General features: G+C 32.7%; 1 protein-coding gene across 3 annotated transcripts in view; it reads right to left on the reverse strand.

Moving 5' to 3' along the window:
* The window catches only part of KIF20B (kinesin family member 20B), a 94,791-nt gene that overhangs the window by 48,763 nt on the left and 26,516 nt on the right, over positions 1 to 19,512 (reverse strand). For all 3 annotated transcript variants that reach the window (XM_073240715.1, XM_037013353.2, XM_037013354.2), the window contains exons 18-22: positions 15,572 to 15,722; positions 11,369 to 12,602; positions 10,890 to 11,028; positions 7,002 to 7,121; positions 5,319 to 5,379 (exon numbers count right to left, since the gene is read on the reverse strand). In XM_073240715.1, the coding sequence (XP_073096816.1) occupies positions 5,319 to 5,379; positions 7,002 to 7,121; positions 10,890 to 11,028; positions 11,369 to 12,602; positions 15,572 to 15,722 (1,705 nt within the window). The remainder of the gene's footprint in view (positions 1 to 5,318; positions 5,380 to 7,001; positions 7,122 to 10,889; positions 11,029 to 11,368; positions 12,603 to 15,571; positions 15,723 to 19,512) is intronic.

Consider the following 19,512-nt stretch of genomic DNA (forward strand, 5'->3'; position numbering starts at 1 on the left):
ACACCATGTCTTTGGTCAAATGAAGGACTCTATTCCTTGCAATAGCATTCTCTCAGTATATATTAAAATTAGCTTTATCTTCTTTATCCTAATCAATTTTGGCACATCATTCAAGGCTTTCCTATAAGAGAATGTATGTTTTTCTCCCCCACACACAAAAAGATATTGAATAAATTGTTATAGAGTAATACTAATGAAATGGAATACTATGTAGTCTTTAAAAAAAGAAAGTTTTATAAAGAGGGAAAAAAAGGTAAGGTAGAGCTGTATGTGACTTTAGAGAAAAATTTCTCAAAATTTCCCAAATATATAGAAACTCATTGCTTTAATTAGTAATTTCTTCTGGGGTCTTTTTCTTGAGATCAGACATTTCCAAAAGAAATGTGATCTTTTATTTGCCTTCTTTATCACAGAAAGAGGCAAAGTAGAGCAGGACAAGATAAGGGAACACAAGTTAGTCTGGACAGAAAAAGAAAAGTTGAACAGCATTAAGCTAAAAAACAGCAAGCTGAAATGCCAAGCTAGAAGGTAAAAGTTTATTGTGTGGGCAATGTTTCTGAAATGACTGAAAATTGCTAATAGAAAAATGACAAAATGAAAGAAGAACCTCAGAAACATTTAATCCAGCTGTGTGGCTACACAGGAGAATGCCTTTGACATAGGCCTAGCAATGAGACAGAACAAATATGAGGACTCACTAGGGAAAAGAAGTAATAGAATTTAGGTCTTGGATCTAAGGGTGAGGGGAAACACTATTTGAAGTCTAAAACAGGGGTTGGCAAACATTTTCTGTGAAAGGTCAGATAGAAGTATTTTAAGGCCTGTCACAACTATTTACTACAGTCATTGTAATGTGAAAGAAGCCATAGGCAATACAAAAAAGAATGTTGCTATGTTCCAATAAATTTTATTTATAAAATTAGGCAGTGAGCTGGATTTGGTCAGAGGGCAGCTATTCACTAACCCATGGTCTAAACATTAGGAACAGCAGAGATGAGAGACAGGGATCAGAAAATTAAGACAGTTTGGGTAGAAAGAGACATTCAGGTTCAGAATTTAGTAAGACTCCAAAACCACTTAATAAAGAAAACTATAGACAAATATCCCTTATATATATATATATATATATATAGATGCAAAACTTCAACAGAATACTAGCAAACTGAATTCACCAACTTACGAAAAACCATAATCAAGTGGGAGTTATCCCAGGAATGCATGTTTGGTTCAACATATAAAAATCAGTTAAAGCAAAAGACCATATTAATAGCATAAAAGGACAAAACCATATAACCATCTTAAAAGGGGTGGAAAAAAGCATCTGACAAAACCCTTTTATGATAAAAGAACATAGGGAACTAATTTCCTCAGCCTGATAAAAGGCATCTACAAACCCCTTGTCCTCCAAACATAATGCATAATGGTGAAAGAATAAAAATGTCCCCCTAAGATTAGGAATATGACAAAGATGTCCACTCTCAACACTTTAATTCAACATTGTTCTGGAGGCTTTAGCCAGGGCAATTAGGCAAGAACAAGAAATAAAAGGCAATCAGAATGGAAAGGAAGAAGAAAAATTTTTGCTATTTGCAGATGACATGATCCTGTATTTAAAAAGTCTAAAGAAAGAAGAAGACAACCTTATTGGAGTTCATAAACTAGTTCAGCAAGGTTGCAGGATACAAGAGCAACATGATTAAATCTACAGTATTTCTGTACAGTAGCAATTAACAATCCAAAAATGGTATTAAAAAAACAATTCCATTTTCACTAGCATTACAAAGAATAAAATACTTAGAAATAAATTAAGAAAAGATGTGCAAAAGTTACACACCAAAAGCTAAAAACATCACCAAAAGGAATTATAGAAGGCTAACTAAATGAAAAGATATCTCACATTCATGCTCCACATTGTTAGGTTGACAATTTCCCTAAATAGATCCTCAGAACTAACACAATCCCCACTAAAATTTCAGCTGGCTTTTTTGCAGAAATCGACAAACTGGTCCTAAAATTAATGTGGTAACACAAGGGACACAAAATAGCCAAAACAATCTTGTAAAAGACCAAAAGTGGGAGAATTTATACTTCCTGATTTCAAAACCTACTATAAAGCTACAGTAACAATACAGCATGGTACAGGAGTAAGGACAGACGTACAGACCAATGAAGCAGAGTGGTCTATAAATAAACTGATTTTCGACAAAAGTGTAAAGAGAATGCAAGGGGGAATAACAACAAATGGTGTTTTCTTTTCAACAAATGGTGCTGGGACAATTGTTTTCCCATATATATAAGAATAAAGTCAGACACCTACCTCATACAATGTATAAAATTATACTCAATGAATTACCTTAAAATGGATAAGCAACCTAAATATAAGAGCTAAAACTGTAAAACTCTTAGAAGAAAACCTACATGACTATGCATTATACAACAGCTTTTTAAAACATTAACACCTAAAGCATAAGCGGTCAAAACAAACTAGGTCAAAGGGCATCATCAAAATTAGAAACTTTTATGCATCAAAGGACACTATCCAAGAAGTGAAAAACAGTCTACAGAATGGGAAAAAAACATTTGCAAATCAATTACTTGATAAGGGTCTAGCCTCCAGAATATATGAAGAAGTCTTACAACTCCATAATAAATAACAACCCAATTAAAAAATGGGCAAAGGACTAGAACAGACATTTCTCCAAAGAAGATACACAAAGAGCCAATAGCAGAAGACAAGATGCTCAATATCACTAATCATTAGGGAAATGCAAACCAAAACCACAATGACATACTATTTTATACTTACCAATATGTTAGATTAAATGGTGTTCTCAAAATCTCTATGTCCACCCACTATGAATATGACCTTATTTGGAAATCAGGTCTTAACAGATGTAATAAGGTTAAGAATGAGTTCATATTGGATTAGTGTGAGCCCTAAATCCAATATGATTAGTGTTATTATAACAAGAGATAAATTTAGACAGAGACATATAGGAATAAGACAATGATACAGACACACCCAGAGGAAAGATGGCCAGTTTAAAACAGAGGCAGATTAGAGTTATGCTATCACAAGCCAAGGAAACAAAGGATTACCATCAACCATCAGAAGCCAGAAGAGACATGGGAAGACTCTTCCCTATACTCTTCAGAAAGAGTGTAGCCCTATCAATACCTTTATCTCAGATTTCTACCTTTCAGGACTGTGAGAGAATAAAATTCTGTTGTTTGAAACCACTCAGTTTGTGGTAGTTTGTGGAGGCAGCCCTAGAAAACGAATACAGATAGCTATAATTTTAAAAGTGAAAAATAAACTGGAGCCTTCATTTACTTCTGGGAGGAATATAAAATAGTGTAGCCCCTGTGGAAAATTTGACGATTTGTCAAAAAGTTAAATATAGGTGCCATATGATCCAGTAATTCCACTCTAAGGTAAATAACCCCAAGAGAATTGAAAATGTATGTTCACCCAAAAACTTGTACACAGTCATAAAATCCAAAGAGCAGAATTCAAATGTCCATCAACTGATACATAAATAAAATGTGGTTAACTCATACGATGGAATATCACTCAGCCATAAAAAAGAATCCAGTATTGATGCTTGCTACAATATGAGTGAAACTTGAAAACATTATGCTAAGTGAAAGTAGTAAGACTCAAAAGGACATATATTGTATAAATCACTTAATGAAATGTCTACAATAGGCAAAACCAGAGACAGAAAGTAGATTATTACCTGACAGGGTCTAGTGGGTGATTATTAATGGGTACAGGATTTATTTCTGGGGTGACAAAAATGTTCTTGAATTAGTGGTAGTGATTATATAACCTTGTGAATATATTAAATCCCACTAAACTGCATACTTTTAAAGGGTAAATTTTATGGTATATGTATTATATCTCAATTTAAAAAAAGAATTACTAAAATAGCTAAGTGAATAACACTCAGTATTTAAATAGAAATGCAGAAGCCAGGGAAACCCTCAACAACCTATTTGTTTGGGAATGAACTCTCAAAGGACAAAACAAGAGTGAAAAGTTGATGCCACCTTAATCAGGAAAGTTGCCAAAGTGGCCGCGGTTCACTCTGACAAAAAGGCAGCAAGTAACTGGTAGAAAATAGATCACAAAAGCTGAAAACTATAATAGAGTTTCAAAAAGGGGTAAAATAATATTACTTTTATATTTAGAAAAAATACACACACAATTTTTAAATACTATATAAAAATGAAAGTGATGAAAAGAGCATGGACAATAATGTCAAATACAAAAAACAAAGGGAAGTAGAGATTGCAAAAAACTAACAGACTTCTTATGTAGATTACAATGCCTGGGAGCAAGTTTCAAGAGCATGGAGAAGATCCAAGTCAGATCAAAGTACTGAAAATGCGCATATGCCCACACTTCTTGATATTTGACAAAGGAAAAATTAAAACATGATAGAAACTATATTGTGTTACAAAGGCATGCTTTTTCAGAATAGCTAAAATCGGTTCACATTTGCCAACATTAACAAAGGAAACAAACAAAGTAAAGAGAATCCCTAAAAAGATTATGGAAACAGGAGATGTGAAGGGAAAAAGGCCTAAGAAAAGCAGGAGAAAGTAGGACTGTACGTAGAGATATACTTTTCACATCCAAGTTAATCCCACAAATGTCCAAGTTATTTAAATAAATAATCTGATTGTCTTAGTTGGCCAAGTACAAATAGCATGAATTAGTGAGGAAAGTCTGAAACTTAAGAGTGGGTTCAAATCCCAGTTCTACTACTCACTCAACTAAGAAATTAAAGGGTGAATGAGAGAGAGGAGAGGAATATGCATAATTTTATGAACAGAAGTATGTACAGTTCATGTACAAATGTAATTTTATTATATTTCAAAATATCAATACAATTTGACTTAAAAAAGCATAATTTAGCAGAAGATTTGAGCCTTTAGTATTTTTTTAATTTAAAAAAAATATTTTTTAATGTTAAAATATTTTACTTGATGTATTTTCTTTACATGATTTTGTTTAGAAATTTATTTCACTCATTGTGACCTATGTAACTTTGACTTTATTTTTCACAAAATAATGGTCATTACCTGGAAATCAATGTTGCTTTGACTGAGGATTTCTTAATGTGTTATTTTTTCTAAGAATAAACTTGATGTTGCTAAGTTACTCACTAGAATCAATGCTTTTCTCTTCTGATAGAGCTACACCTTTTGCTGACCTTTATAATTTTCAAAGGAAAATGCTAACCCAATTGTTATTGCAACTACCTATTTTGCAGATATTTTAGTATTGAAAATAGAGGTTTGTCCCTGACCTTTGCATACTCTCTCATACAGCTTTATAGTTTCTTCCACTTTCTGATTATTTAACTGCTCCTGCAAAATGAAAGAATATGAGTTAAATGCAAATATAACTTAAACACACAGCAATATTTAATAGTGGTACCTAAAAACAGAGTTTAATATCAGCTTTGAAATCTAAATCCTTACAAGGCTGATTACTAGTATCAACGTTATAGCTTTAATCTACCTAAAAGTTATGGTCAGGTCATTTCACTTATTCAGTATTTTAAGTTACCACATTCTCTTACACATGACAAAAAGCAGAAATGGAGAAATGGAGATTTACTATCTGTGCAACATAGAAAGAACAAGGAAAACCTTAAAGTTCACCATCAGAAAACTTAAAATGAAAAAAAAAAGGGGGGGGCCCTCCACCCCCTCTACATAGAAAGTAATTGGGAAGTTTGAAAAAAATAAGAGGAGTCTTAAGTGGCAGCATTAAATTATGGGCACTGAAACTCCTCCACTTCTAGCTTTAACCTGCCAGACAATCCACCTTCACTCCCTATCTCATCTAACTTCACTTTTTATCCCCTCACTTTGTAAACCTTAGAATGAATCATTACACAACCTAGAAATCTTGGAATTGTATTAAGAAAGTATAGATTGTTTTATTAAGATTATTTTCAGTTTGAAATTAAAATCATATGTTTACATGTGAGTATACATTAGTTTGTTTCATTTAAAAGCAAACATGCAAAGAATACAGGAAATCATTTTTTTCATTGGTGCCTAATCCATTTAATTAATGTCAAGCAAAATACAAACACTTATAAAGAGATTGTGGTTTTTAAGTGTCTTTTTAAAAACACAATTTTATAAGACCTGAGCTTCACTTTTTTCTACTTTTTATTTTGAAATGATTTTAGATCCACAAAGGACTTGCAAGGATGGCAGAGATTTCCTGTATAATCTCCACTTAGCTTACCCTAATATTAATGTTTTATATTACCATGGTATTATTTATTTAAAAATCAAGAAACTAACACTGGACACAGAAAAATTAGCAGTTGAGTCTAGTAGCTGTTATTTAGAACATGGAAATAATCATCTTTATATGGAAAAAGGAAATTAGCATTGGTATAATACTATTAATAACACTACTGACTATATTTGGATTTACCAGTTTTTCCACAGATGTCCTTTTTCTGTTCCAGGATCCCATACAGGATACAACACTGCATTTAGTTATCATCTCGCCTTAATCTCCTCCAATCTATGACAGTTGCTCAGTAATCCTTTTCTTTAATAACCTTGACACTTTAATATCCTCAGTTTGGGTTTGTCTGTTGTTTTCACTACGACACTATGGTTATGAACTTGGGGGAAGAATACTGTGTACAGAAGATATGTGCCCTTCTGGTCACATCAAATTAGGAAGTATGTAGCATCAATATCACTTATTACTGGTGATGCTACTATTTTTAAACACCTGGTTAAGGTAATATCTGCCAGGTTTCTCCATTGTAAAGTTGCTCTTTTCTATACTCTACTCATTAGATGCACATCGCTATGGCCTTATTTAATTTTATGCAATTTATTTTTAGATTCTAGAAAAGGTCAAAAGAGAGTTTGTTATAAAGAACTCATTTAATTAGACACTGAAATATACCAACAGAATCTACTTAAACCACTTTTAGAAACAAAACTATTACCGTGAGTTGCTGAATTGTTCGCTGTTTCATATCTATTTCCTGAGAACACTGGTTTTTCTTTTTCTCCAGTTCATTAATTTTAATCCTTAATAATTTATCCTCATCACGCATTACAGATACCTACAAAGTAATGTTGTAAAACAAGTTAAGTATTTTTAAAAATACTAATTGCTTTTTATTGTTTAAAATTCATGAGCACTGGTCCAAAGATTCTTATCCTTTAAAACCCATTAGAAAAACTAGATAGAGTCTAACATACTATATGGTAAGGCTTCAAAGTGTCAGAAAACTTCCTTATACTCTAAAGGAGAATGCATATGAAGAGATCACTTTCTTCTTCCAGTATTTTAAGAATCCTGAACTCTGTAAGTGCTCTCAAAAAAAGAATCAACAAAGTACCTTGCATGAACAGCAAAATCATGATCATGGGAAAATCAATAGAAATATGGCTAAGGGGAAAACACTGGCTCAGATTTCTAAGGTTTATGAAGTGATGTGATCTAGTAGAACAAGAAATACTTTAAAAGCTAATAACAGCATGTAGAGGATGAAAATGGAACAATTATAAGATCAAAGGGCAAAGGCCAACTGATTTGGGTGGTTACCGGTAACCTAATTCCATAAACTTGTTAGAGAAATCAAAAGCGCTGTGAACTAGTATGCAAATCTTCACCAATGAAAAAAAATTAAAAAATAAGGAAAGGTAATCTATGTACATCTTTAAGCCAGTTTTCATCATACAACCCTAGAGATCTCAAAATCAAAAGGAAATTATTTGAAAAAGTTCCCCATCATAAAAGCTATGAAGTGCCATATAATAGTAGTTCTTGGTTTCAGGGGATTGTTAGATTCCTTTTTAGACTTTCTTTATGTTCCAAATTTATAATAAATATATATTTTTTATAATTATTCATTAATAAAATCTATATTGATCTGCTTACTTTGCTTTAAAATATGAGACTTTCAGTAAAAAATACCATCCTCATCAATTTTACAGATATAAACTCAGCCAATAATAGAGACTCTATCACACCAAGAGATGCACTTAAGGACTCTTTAAGTTTCCATCCTGGCTCTACCATTTATCAGCTATGTGTACTTGGACAAGGTGTACCTTGTTTCCTTAACCTAAAGTGGAAGTTAGAAATAATGCCTACCTCTAATAGTTGTCTGAGAATTAAATGAGATGATACATGTAAAGTCAGAATAACTGACTACTATTATTATTGTTGTTATTGACACTACACGTTGTTTATTTTGAGAAAAAGAAAATACTCCTAATAACGCCAGAGTAATGTTGGTTATCTCTATAATAAAACTTAGATACCTCTATCAATAGTGGTATGAAAAAAATATTAAAAATAGCATGAATTAATAAGCAACATTTGTATATACATGATCCCATTTATAATTAAAAACACAAATATATACAGTAATTATTTACATACATATATTATGTTAAAGCATATAAAAAGATGTAGAACACAGATGGACTGTCAAGAGTGATTATATTTTTAAAAAAGAAAGAAATGAGATTGGGAAGAGGGTTTTCACCTGTATCTTCATTCCTTAAAAAACATTTCCTAATGCATTACAATAAAAAGTTTTTATTGGAAAAAGAAGCAATTATTTAAGAACTGAGTAACTGGATCCATGTGAACGGACATCAGTTACACCATGCTTGATAATAATTACTGATAATCATGGTGCTCAGAAACAGTATCTTAAACCTGGAAGTTACATGCCTAGAAAGCAAACAATCCAAATCTTCTGAGTGATAAACAACTGCTTTCCAAATGATGCAACACTGCTTTTAACTTGCTGCTTTGACTAAAAATTTTCCTATTGCCTAATTATAGTGTAGGTCAGCTTTGCCAGCTTACATTTCTAATCTAATCTATCCTTGAAATATTTGTCACCTGGCCTTTGCAACATATTTAACTGATGAAGAATTCAAATCAAGAATAAAGAAATCCTACACACTAATAAAAAATTCAAAAAAAGGATAGCACAATAAAGAGAAGATAAGAACAAAAGGATTTTACACAGTGGAACTAGAATAGACAAATAGCCAATAAAAACAAATAGATGCTGCATTTCATTAGTAATCAGAATAATGCTATTTCAAGTCACAATGAGATAGCCCTTTTCACATCCTCTGACCCAGTAAGTCCACCCCTTGGAATATGAACTCTTGTGCAAATGTACCACAGGCATGTGTAAGACAGGAACACTATAAGATAAAAAAAAATCTAAGTAGTCAACAGGAGAATGGATAAATTTTAGTATACACAATGGAGTATTATATAGCAGTGAAATTGATTACAGGTAAATATAAAGGAATCTTGGGAATATGATATGAAAAATAAAAATCTCTGAAGAATACAATATACTGATTGGAGACAAATGACAAACATGCTTTAAATTATATTTTTAAAAGTTAAGAAAAAGATACATAAAACATTCAGTAGAGTAACTGCTGTGGGACTAGCCCCACAAGCAGTTGTATCAATTTTTTCAGACTATATCCATTTAAGTATTTTTTTGGAACTAACTCAAAGTAATAAAAAATAATTCCTTAAAACTATTTCAACTTTTAGAAAAAGTCTAAGTACAATATAAAATCAAGAAGCCATAAAAGAAAAATAAATTTAAATGTATGAAAATCAAAATGTGCTCCAAGGCAAAAAAAGATCTCTAATCAAAGTCAAGAAAATTGGCAATGGGGGAAGAGAGTTATGCAATTTATATCCTTAAAAGGCTAATTTCCTGAATATGTAATAAGGTCCTATTAAGCAATAAAAATAAAAAAAAAAACTCCACAACCCAAACTAAAAAGGCAAAGGAAAAGAATATACAATTCACAGGAAAAAAAGTACAAACGTTTTTTAAACAAAAAGATACTTAGAGAAATGCAAATTAGACTTACAGTGAAATATACAATCTGTCAAATTAGCAAATATCAAAAAAGTATGATAAAAAACTACTTTGTAGATAAGGGTACAGAAAAAACTCTTAACAATCATACACTACTTTGGCATGTAAACTGGCATAACATCTAAGGACAATACCAAAATCACAAATGTACAAACTAAAGACCCAAAAATTCTACTTACAGCAATTTATATCAAAGAATGACTTATAAATGTGCAAAGTGACATTGCTGCATAATTTCAATCAGCAGAAGACTGGAAACTATCTGAACTGTCCAACAAAGAGGAGATAAATTAAACTAATGGTAAATACATTTTATAGTCATCAAATAGCTCATTTTGGAGTCTCCTTTTATCCTGATATGAAATAACAGCCAAGACATACTATAAACAAGATTCACAACAGTGTTTACAGGGTATTTCCATTTTTTAATAGGAAGAAAGAGAAAGGATAGAGGGGACAAAGAAGAGAAAATAATTGGTAACATTTGATGCCTTGGAGGGAAACTTGATGGCTGACAGGGGTGGGAGTTTTTTCCCTCACTAAATAAACTTTTATATATTTTTAATTTGGAATCATGTGATTTTATTTCCTATTTTAAAATTAAAACTATAATAAAAACTTGTTCAAACTGCACAGCATACTTTCCTAAATACTATCTGCAAACAAAAGTTTGCTTTTTAATTTTTGGGGGGAACTTGAACCTGGCAGTCCATAAAAGAAAGAAAAGATTCTAACACTGCAAGAGGAGGCACATATTGTTCTTAATGTTGGAAAGTCTTCAGCTTTTTTACACTGGCTAAATTTTCTTTTGTGAAGTAGCTTCTCATTTTAAGAAAAATAATGGAGTTGACAAATGTTCTGTTCAGTCCTAAAATTAGTATCTAAACTTGATACATAAGGAAAACAGTATTTGTTGTTTAAATTGGCCACATAATTTTTCAAATAACCTACCTCTTTCTGTACTTGTTCAATCTGCTTTTTGGCATCAGCCAGTTTCTCTCTGAGCTCAGCATAATCTTCTTCCTTTCTCTGAAGATCTGCTTTCAGATTCTGGGTAACAGCAGAGCTTGCAGAGAGCTCCTCTTTCAATCTAGAAGTCACAAATCACTTCTATATTAAGACACCAAATCACTCAGGATCACCTGTGTAAACTAGTAACAATCTACAAAATTGTTACCTATCACAAATTCAAAATGTCTAAGCCATGAATGAATCCTTCAGAGAGGACTTCATATGTTTTTATAAATAGATCTTTGCATCTACCTTTTGGTTCCAAAGGTTTACATGCACAAAGTTCAAGTTCTTTACTCATCATACATGTTACACTTAAACAGATTAAGTTATGCCCACCTAAATTATTTAAGTTACTCAGGAAAATCAATGATATGCTTTTGCATATTTTAGAACATTTTAATTAATATTTATCTTACTTTTCTGTTTCTTGCCAATTGGTTTCTTCTTCTTCCTTTAACTGAAGTGAACGCTTTGCCTCTTGCAAATTATTTGTTAATTGTGCAATTTCTTCTTTCAACTTAACTTCCCTGTCACTTAAATCCTTGGTGCTTTTGACAGAATCCTGAAGATTTGCTTGAAATTCCTTCAGATTTCTTTCTAGCTTTAAAATGATAGATTCCTTTTCCAAAATTTCTTTTTCTAACTTGGCCGAACGACTACAGTCACCTTTCTGAGTTTCTAAGGTTGCCTCAAGTTCCTTTATTTTCACCTTATAGGAAGTAACATCTTGGCTAAGTTCTGAAAGTGCTCTCTTTCCTTCAACTACATGCTGCATTTGAACCTCAAGACTAATGTTTTTTTCTTGCAGCTCTTCCTCCAGCTGCTGTATAAGACTTTCTTTTTCTTTTAGTAGGTCACCTTGATTTTTCTCCTCCCTCTCCTCTGTTTTTAGTCTACTGTTTTCATCCTTATAGCCTTTTATTTCTGCCTGTAATTTTCCAATTTGTTGTTCCAGTTCTTGGATCTGGCAACTTTTTTTGGAGGAGGCCTTTACAATCTCCTTACATTCTTCCCAAATAGCTTCAATACTAGAGTGGAAAGCACTCTCCCTACTGAGTTCCTGAATACGATAGTCTTGAACCTGCTTATTTACCAAATAATCATTATTCAAAAGGCATAACTGTGTTTTTGGCAAGTTATCCTCCTGAGAACCACCTGACAGATCCCTGAGATTGAGTAAATCTATGTCTGAGATCTGAGAGGCTGAATCAAGCATATGCAGTTCATCTATTTTTGCTTGCATTAATTTTATTTGTGAAACATTATTTGTGATGTTTCTTCTAGCTGTTTCTAGTTCCTTTGACAATTTCATGATCTCCTCCCCCTGGTCTTGATTTATACTTCTCTGCACATGTAATTCAGAAATTACTTTATCATAATTTGACTGAATATTTTGGACCTCTGTACTTAGAGCCACACTCTTTTTTTCAGAAAAAGAAAGTTCCTGCTGCAAACTAACACTCTTTTTATCTAATTCTGCTTTTTCTTCCTTTTCATTTTTAAGTTCACTCTCAGCAATCAGTAAACATGTTTTTAACTCTTCATTAGTTTCTTGTAAAACTCTGTCTTCCTTATCTTCTGAGATGCTCTGTTGCATTTCTTCATTTTTCATCTGGCCTTCAGTGATAGCTAGACTATCATGTATAGGTCCTTTAAAAATAAGAAAATTATTAATTTGGCGATCCTTAGTAAAACCAAAAAGCTACCATACATGCCAACTGTCAAACATGACAGCAAACTTTCAGTGAAAAACCAATATAAAGTAAAAAAGAAAAAATACGTTGCAAAACACATGACATAAGCCCATTTAAAATTATAGCTCCATAAGTTAATGCAGAGTTAGCAAGCGGCAGTACACCACGGTGATGGTAGCTACCTCTGAGTAGGATTACCAGTTATTTCTACTTTCTTTTCATAACTCAATATCATGTGAATTTTCTACCACAAATCTTTATTATCATTATAATACAGGGCAGAGGGAAGGAGATCATATTTACTGAGACACCCCAAGGCAAGAATCCCAAATCCTAAAAAACAGTTTAAAAGTACAATTATTACAGATATACTAAATTAGTAATTTGAAAACTGAGTACCTTAAAATTTTCACAGGTAAAATTAGGGGAAAAATGGTTGAAATTCTGGTAAGTCTAACGTAGCTTTTACCCTTCACTAGCTGTATTAACTGTCAATAAACTGATTAACCCTATAAATACTTCCTCAAATGTAAAATGGACATAAATCACCTATCTCAAAGTTACTGTGAATATCAAAATGATAAATGAGTTTAGAAAATTGGACACGAGATGTAGTTAGGCATTATTAGAACCTAAAAATATTTACAGAAGAGTTCAGCTATTAAAACTAAGTAAAATTTTGCCTTTTTCAGGCTCAGTATCTACATTTCTAGAATAAGGTATTTCTACCTTCCCTACAGGATAGTGTTAAGAGGCCCAACTGGCTAATATATATGTTAAAGTATTTTGTAAATGTTATACAAATATAAGAACTTTAACAATTATAGTTGGTATAGATTAAGCTATGCCCAGAATAGATGCACTACTAAAACTTAATTGTTAACGTTCATTTGACAAATGAACTCACCTCATAACTGGGTTATTTGTTGAATAACCCAGTCTTCTCCACTGGTTCAGATTCCTGTTCTACTTTCCAAATGTAATTCTCTACTTAGGATGCTATTTTCACACCTATGACTTCATCATGGAAATGACTAATCGAGAAAACTACACAGTGATGTTAAGAGTCCTGGATTTTTTTTGTAATTTAAAAATATTTAAAAAAAAGAGAGAAGAAGAAAAATCCTCTTGCCTTTTGAAAAGACAAGTTATAAAAATGTCTGAATCTCAATGAGAGAGATTAAGAACTCAGCAAGTTAAAAATAACAACAATCACAAATTCAGGGCTCACAAATAGACCCTGAATTTCTTGAGTGAAGAAATCTGAGTCATGCATATTATATAGATATAGCCCCTAAACCCCTAAGTCAACACAGAAAAGTTCAACAGAACTTTTTGATCAAGAAATCTTCTCATAATTTACTGTATTTCATAGTAAATAATTATATAATACAAGGTAAATCCATCTTTTTTGTACCTGATTTTTTCAGATATTCATATAATTTTTTCACAGATTTTTACTGTGTCAAAAGTTTTATAGAACATATTCAGGACAGCCTTGTCAGGGAGAAATTAAAGTGTTAGTCCATAGCAATGGCTTTGTACTCCCTTTTAAGAAAAAAAAAAAACATGCATCCTATGATAACTATCAAAACTCTGATCCTATCCCAGTGCTTATAGGAGTCACATACTTTGTTCCAGAGATTTTTTAATAGTAGGTAGACAGGAAAGAGGATAATTATATTTATAATTTCCACATGATCCCATATGTAATCTCTAGGCTCTAATAACATGAATAACTGAGAAATAGCCAAAGTGGTTGTCAATTTAAGCAGAATTTTTTTTTTTTTTACTTAAACTTACTTTTATCTTCCCACTTCCAATTATTTACAGCTAACAACTATAGTTCTTAAATGATCATCTTCATGAATGGGTACCCTTAGGATTAGTCACACTGTGTACATCACTTGCTCCCAGCCAATTCCACTTCCTAGTGATCTACTGATCCTATATTCTCAACTAATCTATGGCAATAACCAAGGTGAAAGAGAGGGACAATGCTACTGAAATCATAGCAGGGTTATCCTCCCAGGAGCAAAGACACCCCTCCTTCAATGGATGACAGAAGGCATATGCATATTAGTCTCAATCCATTAGCTCACACAAGCACTATACATTCCACGAACCATGTATCTAATGCTATACTATCCTTTAAGGCATCTACTTCTGAAAATATTATTTTACTCAGGCTCTACAGTGCTTATGGGTGTAGTACCCAATTGTTTTCATCCTTCAAACCTCACGAGGCAGGTATTTATTTTAGTAAAATTACTATTCAGTAATTTACAACATCCATTTTTCAAGGTTAAGCAGCTAGACAGGTTTCTAAAGCTAATATATCGTTCTGTTAGAAAGCCCTATCTCCCTGTATCTGGCCACAGAAGTCTTTCAAAAGAAATAATGAATAATTTAGAATGTAAAAGTTGGTATTTCTTCCACATAAATAGGGAGATACAGCATATACATTCACTTGTTTTAGTAATTCTGTGGTAAACACAACTCAAGCACATTTGTCTTTAGTAATGCTCAGCTCAAAGTCTTACCTGCAAATGTCCTTGTCTCCCAGTGAATACAGAATTCAGAGGAAGAAAACAGTGTGGAGAGACTTTTACAGAAAAAGGTACTATAATTATGAAAACTGAAGTGGGAAGTTATAACCATTATAAGCACAGAAGTAAAAAGAATTATAGGCATGCAAAAGTGATAAAAGCACAATATCTAAAAACATATTTATCAAAACAAAGGACAGCTCTAAATATGCCCATCCTCTGGGCAGTTGATCACATGTCAGAATAAGAATCAGTTCTGTTTAGATTTCCTCAGGTTTTTCCTCAGACAGTAAATTTTCTCCTATTTGTAACTTTTCTGTTTACTGCTTTAGGAATTAGCTTTCTTAAGGTCTCCTGCTGGCAAATGAAGTAGCACCTTTCTTTGCTGGGGGTTCATCTTGTTGAAGTTCATTTTCACTTAATCTTTTTCTTCCTGAATATGCTTTAGCTTTGTTGTCCTCAGGCATTTCAACTGTTTGATTACAAGTCAACTCACTGTTTATTATTAAAGATGTACCGGCCCCGTCCTAAAGTAAGACAAAGATTAATTCACATATAGAAAGCTATAAGAAATGTAAAAACTACATAAATTATATTTCAGTAGTGTATCATAAAAATGTATTGAAACCTTTTCTAAGCTGTTTATGTCTCCCCCCAAAATAACTGATGGGTCTGGCAAATGAGTGATATTAACTAATTTGTACACTCACTAAGGAAAACAAAAAAATTTGTCCTAAAATCAGTCAAGCATGTAGCTTCAGCCTGATACCCAAAAATAAATTCATATTAAGTTTCCTAAGGTGATCACGTAGGTTAGAGACTTGTTTGAAGATAACCACAGAAACCATAAATACTTAACTCTAAGTTACATTCAAAATGGGTTTTGGAAAGAGAAATACAAAAACACTGCAATGACACTGTTTCTTATAAATATTTTTACTTAAAATCTTGAGGTCCCACTCTAGAAACTCAGCAACTCTTCTGTGACCAAAACCTCTCAAAAATAAGTGGCATCATCTTACATTTTAACAACTTTCAGAAAAAGTTTTAACTTTAGCTTCTAGCCTATGTATATACTCAAAGATACACAGTTTACATACAGCTTTAAAATTGTTTATCTAAGTAACAAAAATCATTTAGATTTTTAAGTTTTAAGGCAAATACTATGTCTCCCTAAAAGGCAAACAGAAAAAAGGTACAATATATAGTATTATCCAGAAAGAGTAAAGGTGAAACTCAGCAGGTAAGTGTAAGTCTATGGAGTAATCAAAGGTATGGTAAAGGCAGGGATTTTTTAAATAGAGATTATTTAACTTTCTGCATACTGGAAGCAATCCATTTTGGAGAAAAAAAAAATTGTATGCAAAAACAAAATGCCATTATACATTATAAAATCAGCAAATGTTTCATTCTTAGGAGATATAGAAGAAATGATTTTTTAAGTCATAAAATAATGGGTTATTAATAAGTTTTTTTAGGTATTAGATGGAAGATGTCAGGAAGAACAAACTCCATGTTTTCTTACAGTTAGTCCCTAGGCGTCATTCGATAAATGACAAAATCCTGGGATAGGCAGATCACACCTCTGACAGAGCGTGAGAACTTTCAAACACTCCATGACAGGTTCAAGTTGTCTCCTTCGCCACTCTTAGACCTCTCAGAATGACCTGATAATACTTTCCTCCTTCAAACTATACAATCTTCAAAAACAAAAAAAATCTATCCTCCACAACTTGCAGTTACTAACAGGAGTGTTTCTGCCTCTAAGGTATGCTTGGTTAGAAGGACAATAAAGAACCACCATTCAAAATAAACTTTTTCATCATTAGAAAGAATCTGCTAGACCAACAGTTAATCAGCCTAGACCAACAGTTAATCAGCACAGTCAGGTTAAGTTCCAAGTTATCTCACAGTTGTTTATGTGTACAATTCAATTTAGTACAGTTTTAAGTTAGCTGATAGTGAGGTCTAGAGCCTATGTAAAAAGTTTATTTATAAGCAAGAACCATTACACTAGGTATACTGCCTAATGGATATTGCTTTTTTACTATTGCTTACTTAAACGTTACTAACACATTACAGTATGCAAACATACTACAAAAATAAATATAATTCCTTGTTGTATTTCCAACAATTTTCTTTGAAGTTGTAGTCACCAGAGTGATCTGTCTCTAGCTTTTCTTTTTCTCATTTTTACCAAACCAAAGGCCAGACTTAAAATCCAAATCAAGTGATCAGAGAATGAAGTGAATAACCAAATAAAAGTGCAGAGGGACTGGAGGCCCAGCAATTCAGTTACTGGCAAAAGTCAACCCCAAGTCTCAAAAAGTCTTCTCTCTCCTTATTTCAGAAACCAGTTTGCTTTTCTTAATCTCCAGCAGTACCATCCAACTACCCTAAATCAAAGTCCTCATCAACTACCACCTGAACTCTTCCAAGAAGCTCCTAACTGGTCTCTCTTCCTCCAGTGTAATTCCATCTCAATCCCATCCTCCAAGTCTCCAAAAACCACCACACAAAATAAAAACTCAACTTTAGTACTCCTCTCCTTAAAAGTAATGACTTCTCACTGCCTGCAGAATAAAATCCAAACTTTTTAATGCAGTATTTAAGGCCTTCCACCATTGTACCCCAACCTCTTATTCCCTACTTCATTTTCTCACCTCTCCTTGCTTCAGACTTTCTTCTTGAACAACAAATTGCTTGCACTTTCCTACACTGAATGAAAGGCTTCACATTTCCATGACTGTGCATTATGATTCCTATACCTGGAAGAACAGAGTATCTTTTTTGTCCCTCACATCTTCGAACTACCCTCTCCCCATACTTTCAATTGGCTAAGTTTTAATCACCCTTTAAGGCTCAACTTAATCATTTCCATCTCCAGAAAGTGTCCCCTAAACTCCCTCCTATTCTCAGCTTCTTGCATATACTGACTACCACTGCATTATTTCATTATAATTATGTCAAAGTGGTTTCTCTCTTACTGGGGAGTTCTTAAGGGAACTACTTTTATTAATCCATGTAACTTCCAGAATCTATCTAGCACAGTACCTGGCAACATGGCAGACACTCAATGAAATGACTGAAATAAACTATTTCATGCTTCTCATCCTTACTCTCTACCTTTATTACAAGGGTGGTTCTCCCAGTTCGAGTACAAAAAAGTCAGACAGACTGAATAACAAATCTAGTAAATGTCCAAAGAGAGGTCTGCTACCAGAAATTAAACAAAGGTTAACTAAAAGAAAAAAAAAAAAACCAAAGGATAAGCTATTCTTCTAGAATGTTTCTTATTTACCCCTGTAGTATCAAAAGCCATCTAATGTTGAGATGGTTCAGAGAATCATCAGAATTGGTGTATTGCAGTTTGACTGTCAAGCTACAAAAAAGAAAGGTCAACAGTCATTTTTTACAAAATACCATTCTTGCTGCTTCTGGTTCAGAGAAAAGACACACAAAATCACCTCTAAACAAAGTGAAGAGGATTGGTTATCAGTTTACTCAAACTCTTGTTATTGCCATGTGTTTACCATTTCTACTTCAAAAAATGATTTAAAGGAGCTTACAATAAAAACAAGGAAACCAGAAACCATTGTTTAAAGATGCGCTGATCATCCTAAACCAAATAAATACGAAATTACTTAGATCTGCATTTATGAAACGCTTAAAGGCTTTACATGCCACAGTACATAATGTAATCTAAAAAAAATTCAGTCTATTAAGTATACTAAAAGCATGTGAATAGTGACACAAATGCATATAATAAACAAGCCTCTGAAGAAGAAAATCTAATGCCACTCAATTTCATTTATAATTCTATATAGATATGGACAGATAGGTAGCTTTATGATCTATGGATACCTAAGCACATCTAAGTTCCCTTCACCCAGAGGCCCCCTTCCAATCAGCTGAAGCTTAACCTTCCAAAGACTACATTTTCTCCTCCCTCTTATGTGAAAAGCACTGTCAGCATAGTTTGTGGGTTATGTTCAAAGACATCAAATGCCCTCCTGTAAATTCTTAAGAATCCAGATTTGCACAATAGTTAAGTTGAATTTCACACCAGAATAATCCAACATGCTTAGTAAATTAATCTTAAATTATATAATCTATTTTAAATTATCTTATTTTGAACAAAAATAGACCTTGTAATATAATTTATAATGCAAAGTTAAATTCTTCCACTGCTTTTAAATGTACTTTCCATACAAAACTTTAGTTTCTGAAATGTGTTGACAGTATGCTCTTTTTGATCAATTATACTTATCAACTCTTGAATTATTTGATTCTGCATAATTATTTTCTTGATAAAGA

The sequence above is a fragment of the Manis javanica genome, chromosome 7 (assembly GCF_040802235.1).
Source record: "Manis javanica isolate MJ-LG chromosome 7, MJ_LKY, whole genome shotgun sequence".
Classification (NCBI taxonomy): Eukaryota; Metazoa; Chordata; class Mammalia; order Pholidota; family Manidae; genus Manis; species Manis javanica.